General features: G+C 39.7%; 1 protein-coding gene across 1 annotated transcript in view; it reads right to left on the bottom strand.

The window, feature by feature from the left end:
* LOC133660885 (uncharacterized) overlaps positions 1-12,170 on the bottom strand; it is a 14,549-nt gene extending 2,379 nt beyond the window's left edge. Inside the window, exons 1-3 of the mRNA XM_062064387.1 lie at positions 11,928-12,170; positions 8,811-8,915; positions 8,521-8,605 (exon numbers count right to left, since the gene is read on the bottom strand). Coding sequence (XP_061920371.1) covers positions 8,521-8,605; positions 8,811-8,915; positions 11,928-12,170 — 433 coding nt within the window. The remainder of the gene's footprint in view (positions 1-8,520; positions 8,606-8,810; positions 8,916-11,927) is intronic.
* Positions 12,171-12,469: the final 299 nt, after the last annotated feature.

Here is a 12,469-nt window from a genome sequence, read left to right as displayed (position 1 = left end):
CATTAAAACTAAAAAAATAAAGACAACTTCAGATTGTTTTCTTTGTCTTACTTTGGCCAAAAATAGAACAAACACATTCTGAAAATATTACAATAAAAATGTATTTGAAAAAATACAGTCAGGAGTAAAGTTTAGATCAGGGGTCACCAACGCGGGCACCAGGTAGCCCGTAAGGACCAGATGAGTAGCCCGCTGGCCTGTTCTAAAAATAGCTCAAATAGCAGCACTTACCAGTGAGCTGCCTCTATTTTTTAATTTGTTTTTATTTACTAGCAAGCTGGTCTCGCTTTGCGCGACATTTTTAATTCTAAGAGAGACAAAACTCAAATACAATTTGAAAATTCAAGAAAATATTTTAAAGACTTGGTCTTCACTTGTTTGAATAAATTCATTATTTTTTTACTTTGCTTCTTATAACTTTCAGAAAGACAATTTTAGAAAAAAAAATACAACCTTAAAAATGATTTTAGGATTTTTAAACACATATGTACCTTTTTACCTTTTAAATTCCTTCCTCTTCTTTCCTGACAATTTAAACCAATGTTCAAGTAAATTTATTGTTTTTATTGTAAAGAATAATAAATACATTTTAATTTAATTCTTCATTTTAGCTTCTGTTTTTTTCGACGAAGAATATTTGTGAAATATTTCTTCAAACTTATTATGATTAAAATTCAAAAAAAAATATTCTGGCAAATCTAGAAAATCTGTATAATCCCATTTAAATCTTATTTCAAAGTCTTTTGAATTTCTTTTAAAATTTTTGTTTTGTAAAATCTAGAAGAAATAATGATTTGTCTTTGTTAGAAATATAGCTTGGTCCAATTTGTTATATATTCTAACAAAGTGCAGATTGGATTTTAACCTATTTAAAACATGTAATCAAAATCCTAAAATGAATCTTAATCAGGAAAAATTACTAATGATGTTCCATAAATTATTTTTTTAATTTTTTCAAAAAGATTCTAAGTAGCTAGTTTTTCTCTTCTTTTTTTCGGTTGAATTTTTAATTTTAAAGAGTCGAAATTGAAGATAAACGGTTTCAAAATTTAATTGTCTTTTTTTTTCGTGTTTTCTCCTCTTTTAAACCGTTCAATTAAGTGTAAATATCATTAATTATTAATAATAACATAGAGTTAAAGGTAAATTGAGCAAATTGGCTATTTCTGGCAATTTATTTAAGTGTGTATCAAACTGGTAGCCCTTCGCATTAATCACTACCCAAGAAGTAGCTCTTGCTTTCAAAAAGGTTGGTGACCCCTGGTTTAGATCCATGAAGGAAAGAAGAAAGTGAATGAATGTTTAGAACTGAATACATTTACACATGCATACATTTTATTTATTTTTTTAATTAAAAAAAATTATTAATTTTTCCAAAACACAATATAGAATGTGAGATATAACAGGATAATGCATATAATTATAATTTTTCAAAACGCTTACCAAAAAAGTGGGACCCCAAATTTATGACTTGATGGGGTCCCTGGGACCCCATTTTGAAAATTCCTAGCACCAACACTGATGGAGTATTGGTGCGTGCAAAACAGCAGCAGGCGGCTGTGGCCTGCGGGCCGGTTCTAATACTAATCAAATATCATCCTGGGGGGCCATAGATCATTCATTCGGATCTGGTCCGCGGACCTTGACTTTGACACATAGGGTCTAAATTACTCCAATATTACTTGGCAAAAGTATTGCGAGATCTCGCAAAAAGTATTGCGAGATTTCGCAAAAAGTATTGCGAGATTTCGCAAAAAAGTATTTCGAGATCTCGCAAAAAGTATTGCGAGATTTCGCAAAAGGTATTGCGAGATTTTGCAAAAAGTATTGCTAGATTTCGCAAAAGGTATTGCCAGATCTCGCAAAAGGTATTGCCAGATTTCGCAAAAGGTATTGCGAGATTTCGCAATAGGTATTGCGAGATTTCGCAAAAAGTATTGCTAGATCTCGCAAAAAGTATTGTGAGATCTCGCAAAAAGTATTGCGAGATTTTGCAAAAAGTATTGCTAGATTTCGCAAAAGGTATTGCCAGATCTCGCAAAAGGTATTGCCAGATTTCGCAAAAGGTATTGCGAGATTTCGCAATAGGTATTGCGAGATTTCGCAAAAAGTATTGCTAGATCTCGCAAAAAGTATTGTGAGATCTCGCAAAAAGTATTGTGAGATCTCGCAAAAAGTATTGCGAGATTTCGCAAAAAGTATTGTGAGATTTCGCAAAAAGTATTGCGAGATCTCGCAAAAAGTATTGCTAGATTTCGCAAAAGGTATTGCCAGATCTCGCAAAAGGTATTGCCAGATTTCACAAAAGGTATTGCGAGATTTCGCAATAGGTATTGCGAGATTTCGCAAAAAGTATTGCTAGATCTCGCAAAAAGTATTGTGAGATCTCGCAAAAAGTATTGAGATCTCTCAAAAAGTATTGCTAGATCTCGCAAAAAGCATTGTGAGATCTCGCAAAAAGTATTGCGAGATTTCGCAAAAAGTATTGCTAGATCTCGCAAAAAGTATTGTGAGATTTCGCAAAAAGTATTGCGAGATCTCGCAAAAAGTATTGCGAGATTTCCCAAAAGGTATTGCGAGATTTCGCAAAAGGTATTGCGAGATTTCGCAAAAAGTATTGAGCTCTCTCAAAAAGTATTGCTAGATCTCGCAAAAAGTATTATGAGATCTCGCAAAAAGTATTGCGAGATTTCGCAAAAAGTATTGCTAGATCTCGCAAAAAGTATTGTGAGATTTCGCAAAAAGTATTGCGAGATCTCGCAAAAAGTATTGCTAGATTTCGCAAAAGGTATTGCCAGATCTCGCAAAAGGTATTGCCAGATTTCGCAAAAGGTATTGCCAGATTTCACAATAGGTATTGCGAGATTTTGCAAAAAGTATTGCTAAATCTCGCAAAAAGTATTGTGAGATCTCGCAAAAAGTATTGAGATCCCTCAAAAAGTATTGGTAGATCTCGCAAAAAGTATTGTGAGATCTCGCAAAAAGTATTGCGAGATTTCGCAAAAAGTATTGCGAGATCTCGCAAAAAGTATTGTGAGATTTCGCAAAAAGTATTGCGAGATCTCGCAAAAAGTATTGCGAGATTTCCCAAAAGGTATTGCGAGATTTCGCAAAAAGTATTGAGATCTCTCAAAAAGTATTGCGAGATCTCGCAAAAAGTATTGCGAGATTTCGCAAAAAGTATTGCGAGATTTCGCAAAAAGTATTGCGAGATCTCGCAAAAAGTATTGCGAGATTTCGCAAAAGGTTTTGCGAGATTTCGCAAAAAGTATTGCGAGATTTCGCAAAAGCTATTGCGAGATTTTGCAAAAAGTATTGCGAGATTTTGCAAAAGGTATTGCGAGATTTCGCAAAAAGTATTGAGAACTCTCAAAAAGTATTGCTAAATCTCGCAAAAAGTATTGTGAGATCTCGCAAAAAGTATTGCCAGATTTCGCAAAAGGTATTGCGAGATTTCACAATAGGTATTGCGAGATTTCGCAAAAAGTATTGCTAAATCTCGCAAAAAGTATTGTGAGATCTCGCAAAAAGTATTGAGATCCCTCAAAAAGTATTGGTAGATCTCGCAAAAAGTATTGTGAGATCTCGCAAAAAGTATTGCGAGATTTCGCAAAAAGTATTGCTAGATCTCGCAAAAAGTATTGTGAGATTTCGCAAAAAGTATTGCGAGATCTCGCAAAAAGTATTGCGAGATTTCCCAAAAGGTATTGCGAGATTTCGCAAAAGGTATTGCGAGATTTCGCAAAAAGTATTGAGATCTCTCAAAAAGTATTGCTAGATCTCGCAAAAAGTATTGCGAGATCTCGCAAAAAGTATTGCGAGATTTCGCAAAAAGTATTGCGAGATTTCGCAAAAAGTATTGCGAGATCTCGCAAAAAGTATTGCGAGATTTCGCAAAAGGTATTGCGAGATTTCGCAAAAAGTATTGCGAGATTTCGCAAAAGCTATTGCGAGATTTTGCAAAAAGTATTGCGAGATTTTGCAAAAGGTATTGCGAGATTTCGCAAAAAGTATTGAGAACTCTCAAAAAGTATTGCTAAATCTCGCAAAAAGTATTGTGAGATCTCGCAATACTTTTTGCAAAATCTCGCAATAGCTTTTGCGAAATCTCGCAATACTTTTTGCGAAATCTCGCAATACCTTTTGCGAAATCTCGCAATACTTTTTGCGAGATCTCGCAATACTTTTTGCGAAATCTCGCAATACTTTTTGCGAAATCTCGCAATACTTTTTGCGAGATCTCGCAATACTTTTTGCGAGATCTAGCAATACTTTTTGAGAGATCTCAATACTTTTTGCGAAATCTCGCAATACCTTTTGCGAAATCTCGCAATACCTTTTGGGAAATCTCGCAATACTTTTTGCGAGATCTCGCAATACTTTTTGCGAAATCTCGCAAAAAGTATTGCGAGATCTCGCAAAAAGTGTTGCGAGATCTCGCAAAAAGTATTGCGAGATCTCACAAAAAGTATTGCGAGATTTCGCAAAAAGTATTGCTAGATCTCGCAAAAAGTATTGCGAGATTTCGCAAAAGGTATTGCGAGATTTCGCAAAAAGTATTGCGAGATTTTGCAAAAGGTATTGCGAGATTTCGCAAAGAGTATTGAGATCTCTCAAAAAGTATTGCTAGATCTCGCAAAAAGTATTGTGAGATCTCGCAAAAAGTATTGCGAGATTTCGCAAAAAGTATTGCGAGATCTCGCAAAAAGTATTGCGAGATTTCGCAAAACATCCATGTCCCTTTAGGGCAGGGGTCACCAACGCGGTGCCCGCGGGCACCAGGTAGCCCGTAAGGACCAGATGAGTAGCCCGCTGGCCTGTTCTAAAAATAGCTCAAATAGCAGCACTTACCAGTGAGCTGCCTCTATTTTTTAAATGTTATTTATTTACTAGCAAGCTAGTCTCGCTTTGCTCGACATTTTTAATTCTAAGAGAGACAAAACTCAAATAGAATTTGAAAATCCAAGAAAATATTTGAAAGACTTGGTCTTCACTAACTGACAAAAAAACAGATAACAGATTTGGTGTCCAGTTCAAAGTGTGACATGATTTATTTAAAAATTTGAGAGTTGACTTTTGTATTTTACATGAGTTATTATTTGTACCAACATGGTGCAAAGTAATTCATGATTTGTTCACAAATGTTAGTGGCTAGCTAGTTAAAATGGGATATTGTGATTTCACAAGACTGTCTTAGAAGTGATCATTTGAAAATCTTCAATTTGAAAAATGTGCACTTCGAGAAAATATAAAAATAAAGTGTTGCATATTGATATTTATCTGTTTCTATGTATATTTAATGTGAGAAATCATTAAGGTGATCAGTGTTTCCACAAAGATAAATATCATTAATTATTAATAATAACATAGAGTTAAAGGTAAATTGAGCAAATTGGCTATTTCTGGCAATTTATTTAAGTGTGTATCAAACTGGTAGCCCTTCGCATTAATCAGTACCCAAGAAGTAGCTCTTGGTTTTAAAAAGGTTGGTGACCCCTGGTCTAGGGGCTCCGTCATTTTTGGCCAAAGTAAGACAAAGAAAACCATCTGAAGTTGTCTTTAGTTTTTAGTTTTAATTAGAGATGTCCGATAATATCGGTCTGCCGATATTATCGGCCGATAAATGCGTTAAAATGTAATATCGGAAATTATCGGTATCGTTTTTTTTATTATCAGTATCGTTTTTTTGTTTTGTTTTTTTGTTTGTTTGTTTTTATTAAATCCACATAAAAAACACAAGATACGCTTACAATTAGTGCACCAAACCACCCCATTTACACTCATTCACACAAAAGGGTTGTTTCTTTCTGTTATTAATATTCTGCTTCCTACATTATATATCAATATATATCAATACAGTCTGCAAGGGATACAGTCCGTAAGCACACATGATTGTGCGTGCTGCTGCTCCACTAATAGTACTAACCTTTAACAGTTAATTTTACAAATTTTCATTAATTACTAGTTTCTATGTAACTGTTTTTATATTGTTTTACTTTCTTTTTTATTCAAGAAAATGTTTTTAATTTATTTATGTTATTTTATTTTATTCATTTTTTTTTTAAAAGTACCTTATCTTCACCATACCTGGTTGTCCAAATTAGGCATAATAATGTGTTAATTCCACGACTGTATATATCGGTTGATATCGGTATCGGTAATTAAAGAGTTGGACAATATCGGCATATTGGATATCGGCAAAAAGCCATTATCGGACATCCCTAGTTTTAATGCCATGTTTTTAATAGTCCGGCCCGCGTGTGCACAGATTTTCCTCCATTTGGCCCCTGAGCTAAAATGAGTTTGACATCCCTGTTCTGGAACAAAAAAATAATTTCTCCTATTTGGTACAGTCTGCTAACAGACACAACAGAAGCAGGAATAAAGTTGGTACAGTCTGCTAATAGACACAACACAAGCAGGAATAAAGTTGGTACAGTCTGCTAACAGACACAACAGAAGCAGGAATAAAGTTGGTACAGTCTGCTAATAGACACAACACAAGCAGGAATAAAGTTGGTACAGTCTGCTAACAGACACAACACAAGCAGGAATAAAGTTGGTACAGTCTGCTAACAGACACAACAGAAGCAGGAATAAAGTTGGTACAGTCTGCTAACAGACACAACAGAAGCAGGAATAAAGTTGGTACAGTCTGCTAACAGAAGCAGGAATAAAGTTGGTACAGTCTGCTAACAGAAGCAGGAATAAAGTTGGTACAGTCTGCTAACAGACGCAACAAAAGCAGGAATAAAGTTGGTACAGTCTGCTAACAGACACAACAGCAGCAGGAATAAAGTTGGTACAGTCTGCTAACAGACACAACAAAAGCAGGAATAAAGTTGGTACAGTCTGCTAACAGACACAACAGAAGCAGGAATAAAGTTGGTACAGTCTGCTAACAGACGCAACAAAAGCAGGAATAAAGTTGGTACAGTCTGCTAACAGACACAACAGAAGCAGGAATAAAGTTGGTACAGTCTGCTAACAGACACAACACAAGCAGGAATAAAGTTGGTACAGTCTGCTAACAGACACAACAGAAGCAGGAATAAAGTTGGTACAGTCTGCTAACAGACACAACACAAGCAGGAATAAAGTTGGTACAGTCTGCTAACAGAAGCAGGAATAAAGTTGGTACAGTCTGCTAACAGACACAACAGCAGCAGGAATAAAGCTGGTACAGTCTGCTGACAGACACAACATAAGCAGGAATAAAGTTGGTACAGTCTGCTAACAGACACAACACAAGCAGGAATAAAGTTGGTACAGTCTGCTAACAGACACAACAGAAGCAGGAATAAAGTTGGTACAGTCTGCTAACAGACACAACACAAGCAGGAATAAAGTTGGTACAGTCTGCTAACAGACACAACACAAGCAGGAATAAAGTTGGTACAGTCTGCTAACAGACACAACACAAGCAGGAATAAAGTTGGTACAGTCTGCTAACAGACACAACAGAAGCAGGAATAAAGTTGGTACAGTCTGCTAACAGAAGCAGGAATAAAGTTGGTACAGTCTGCTAACAGACACAACACAAGCAGGAATAAAGTTGGTACAGTCTGCTAACAGACACAACACAAGCAGGAATAAAGTTGGTACAGTCTGCTAACAGACACAATAGAAGCAGGAATAAAGTTGGTACAGTCTGCTAACAGACACAACACAAGCAGGAATAAAGTTGGTACAGTCTGCTAACAGACACAACACAAGCAGGAATAAAGTTGGTACAGTCTGCTAACAGACACAACAGAAGCAGGAATAAAGTTGGTACAGTCTGCTAACAGACACAACACAAGCAGGAATAAAGTTGGTACAGTCTGCTAACAGACACAACACAAGCAGGAATAAAGTTGGTACAGTCTGCTAAGAGACACAACACAAGCAGGAATAAAGTTGGTACAGTCTGCTAACAGACACAACACAAGCAGGAATAAAGTTGGTACAGTCTGCTAACAGACACAACACAAACAGGAATAAAGTTGGTACAGTCTGCTAACAGACACAACAGAAGCAGGAATAAAATTGAAGTTTACTGTACATTTTTTTTGCTCCCTACAATAGGCATTATTTTAACATCTGATTACATCTACATATTTGATATTCTAACTCCTTGGGAAATTTCTACTTTGCTCATTTAACTCCGCTTGCCTCTGCTTATGGAATAAAAGACCATACGGCTCTTATCTCCACGGCAACAGACCCCGGCAGAGTTGCTCCTTCCCAGACTCTTCTCTGACATCAGACTGATAAGACGCCGCCCGCCTCCACCAACGTCGTCGCCGTTACATCCACTTGATCAACATTGTATGTTTATATTTCCTCCGGTCACTAGGCGGGGCTGCTGCACGTTGCAGGTGACGACAAACCAGCAAGGCAAACATTTGTGGTTTCAGTTTCAGCACATGCTCTCCTGCAAGTATTTGTTGACTTTTACAATGTTGAACTAAGAGCGTGTTCGGCCACAGGCCTTCTTTAACTCCCTTGAAGTCTCTCCGAAAACTTGTAGGAACGTACCGTTCATTGGATTGGTCACAGGGACGGGATGGAGGGTGGCTACCATGGGGGGAGGAGTTGTTGAAGCTGCCATCGCCACAGAAACCTGAGCCCAATAATACATATAATTACAGGTATGTACATTATACTTCATTCCCAATTTGCAGCTGTAATATAAGGTATTGTTATACGGTATAGGTCAGCAAAATGATTGAAATAGTAAATGAGAAATAACCTTAGATTTGTGGTCAAACACTGAATTAATCGCAAGCCCCTGAATGAAAGACGTGCACAATGTGAACAAAACTCACCAGCTCGGTCAAACAGCAGCCGGAGTGCAGCAACACACTGATGGGTGTGGCGTCAGTCTCCGGGGGCTGATCTGGTGCCCCTCCTAGTCGCCCTGACGCCACCTCCTCAAGGGACACAGATGTGATGCCGTTGACTCTCAGTCATTAAACGCATGACTTTCTATTTGCTGCCTTCAGTTTTAAAGTATTATCAACATGTCCCGTGGGCTCCTGAGCATGGTTGTCACCCTGGCAACGGGCAAAACTGTTGCATCATCGTGGAGCAGCCATATGTGTCACCTTTTAATCGCCGTTTGGTCATACTGTTTCTGTAAGGATGCTCTGACCTATTCATTTAGTCCGACTTTGTAGTAATAGGTTATCTAAACTTGTGTTCCTCGTAATGAACCATGCAGGATAGTTCTGTTCTCTGCCAGGTACACTTCCCTGTGAACGGCACCGTGTCCCCCCCCCCCCCTCTCGGTGAGCTGTGGAGTCCCCCAAGGCAGTATATTGGGACCTTTACTGTTCCTAATATACATAAATGACATGTCATCGGCATGCGACTGTGAATTGTTTTTGTTTGCGGATGACTCTGCCCTGCTGGTATCCGGCAAGGACAAGTCACAGCTGGAGAAAATCCTCAGTGCTGAGCTCTGTAGAACTTGCACCTGGCTCGCTGACAACAAGCTATCCATACACTTGGGTAAAACGGAATCCATCCTGTTTGGGTCCCACATCAACCTTAAGAAAGTCAATGACTTCACCATAAAAGTGGGTGACATTGTTATCACCAGGAAAGATGAGGTCACCTACCTAGGTTCCATTCTAGAGGCTAACCTTTCCTGTGATAAAATGGCAACCCAGGTAATCAGAAAGGTTAACCGACAAACGAGATTTCTCTACAGAATCTCCTCTCTGGTCAACAAAAGCACCATGAGGATTCTGGCGGGAACTCTCGTTCAACCCTTTTTCGATTACGCATGCACCTCCTGGTACCCTAGCACCTCCAAAACCCTCAAATCTAAACTCCAAACATCTCAGAACAAGCTAGTCAGGTTACTTCTAGACCTCCACCCCAGATCCCACCTCACTCCTACCCACTTCTCTAAAGTGGGCTGGCTCAAGGTGGAGGACAGAGTTAAACAACTTGCACTGAGCCTAGTCTATAAAATCCACTACACCTCCCTGATACCGAAGTACATGTCAAACTACTTCCTTAACGTAAATGACCGCCATAACCACAACACCAGGGGGAGCTCCACTAACCACGTTAAACCCAGATTCCGAACTAACAAAGGTCTTAACTCATTCTCTTTCTATGCCACATCAATGTGGAATGCGCTCCCAACAGGTATAAAAGAAAGGGCATCTCTATCCTCCTTCAAAACCGCACTAAAAGTTCACCTCCAGGCAGCTACAACCCTAAACTAACACCCTCCCCGGATTGCTAATCATCAAATGTAAACAATCAAATGCAGATACTTTTTCTTATGCCTTCTGATCTCTCTCTCTCTCTCTCTCGCTCTCTTTCTCTCTCTCTCTCTATATGTCCACTACTTGCTGTCCATATCCTACCCCCCACCTCCTCCTCACCCCTGATTGTAAATAATGTAAATAATTCAATGTGATTATCTTGTGTGATGACTGTATTATGATGATAGTATATATGATAGTATATATCTGTATCATGAATCAATTTAAGTGGACCCCGACTTAAACAAGTTGAAAAACTTATTCGGGTGTTACCATTTAGTGGTCAATTGTACGGAATATGTACTTCACTGTGCAACCTACTAATAAAAGTCTCAATCAATCAATCAATCAATCAATCAAGTATGCGGACGACACAACACTAGTGGGCCTCATCCGTGACAACAACGACATGGACTACAGGGAGGAGGTGAAACATGTGGTTGACTGGTGCGGAACCAACAACCTGGTCCTGAACGTCGACTTCAGGAAGCACCAGTCCAGCCACGCTCCACTCTTCATCAACGGCACAGCAGTGGAGATGGTAAGCAGCACCAAGTTCCTGGGGGTGCAGATAACTGACAATATGACCTGGTCCCTACACACCGGAGCTCTTGTAAAAAGAGCTCAGCAGCGCATGCACTTTTTGCGTCTGTCATGATCCGTGGTCCGGATCATGTTGTTGTGTTTTCTGTTAGTTTTGGACTCCTTTAGTTCTTGTTTGTTTTGGTTGCCATGGTTACTCATTGTGTTCACCTGTCTCTGATTAGTGCTCGCCCGCTAACCTGCTTCCCGAGCACTAATCAGAAGGCATTATTTAAGTTTGCCTTTGCCAGTCAGTCGGCCAGTTGTTTGATTCATGCCGTATCCACGTAAGTCGTGTTCGTTTCATGCCACAGTTTTGTGTTTGTTCCAAGCCATAGTTTATGCTGTTTGTGTCACGCCACAGTTTCGTGTTTGTTCCACGCCATAGTTTATGTTTGTTTACCTCATGCCCTGCCAAAGATTTCTTGAGAAGATTCAAATCCTCTCCTACCTCACGCTGTCGTCCGGAGTTGTCCGTTCTGCATTCCCGGGAGAACGACCCCGCAGTGAGCCGCAAACCCCCTCGTGACAGCGTCGGATAAAAAGAGCACAGCTCCGTCCCCCAGTTCTCAGCCCATTCTACAGAGGCACTATAGAGAGCCTACTGACCAACTGCATCTCTGTCTGGACTGGAGCCTGCAGTGCCTCAGACTGGAAGTCTCTGCGGAGAGTGGTGAGGACGGCGGAAAAGATCATATCCTATCCAGGAAATCGCAAAAAGCCGCTGCCTGACCAGGGCTCAGAAAATCTGCAGAAACTCCTCCCACCCCCACCAAGGACTGTTTTCACTGCTGGACTATAGCAGGTGAGGCAGGGGAAAACAATAAGCAGCCAATGGTGACCAAACCAAACTCAGGTGTCCCAAACAGGAACTAAAGGAGTTCAAAACTAACAGAAAATACAAAAACATGATCCGGACCACGGATCATGACAGTTGGGGCACCACAGACGATCTATTGACCAGCTCTCTCCATCCCTCTCTGTCCTCAGCAGCTCTCATTGCCTCAGTGAGTTCCAGGTAAGTCCATTCTCCGATGTTATCTTCCCATTTTTTATTTTGTCTCCTTCGTCTCTTGTCACCTTGTACGGTCCCTTGCAGGATGGTTTTTGCAAGGCCTGAGGATCTAGCGATGTGTCCGTATACCACCTAAGTTTACGCTTCATGACCGGGTTGAGCAGGTCATCGTGTGGGCCGATGGCCTGGCTGATCTTTTTGCCGGACTTCTTTGTTTGTGACATGTTGGGTGTAGGAGATACCCATGAGTCTTCTGTAGCAACTCCATGCTCTGAATTCTCTTCTGCAGCTCTGCTGTAAGGGTCCATGTTTCACAGGCGTAAAGGAAGATCGAGCACTGTAATCTCACCTTTGATGCCAGACTGCTGTTTGTGTCTTTCCATATGGGCTTGAGTTATGCCAGGGCAGCAGTTGTTTGAGCAATTGGTAATGTAAGTCCCAGCAGCTCAGACCAGGCACCAAGCAGTGTGGGTGGGGAGCGTTTCCACAGAGTGTTTGCAGAGCCTGAAATGCGGGTGTCAGGGACATATGCGGAGGGAGATTTTTACAACAAAGTTCTAAAGCTTAGTGATGTATCAGATATATCAGATTGTAGGTGGGGGTTTTA

This window comes from Entelurus aequoreus, linkage group LG01, assembly GCF_033978785.1.
Source record: "Entelurus aequoreus isolate RoL-2023_Sb linkage group LG01, RoL_Eaeq_v1.1, whole genome shotgun sequence".
Taxonomy (NCBI): domain Eukaryota; kingdom Metazoa; phylum Chordata; class Actinopteri; order Syngnathiformes; family Syngnathidae; genus Entelurus; species Entelurus aequoreus.
Note: the sequence above shows the minus strand (reverse complement) of the source record. Positions and strands in the feature narration are given on the sequence as shown.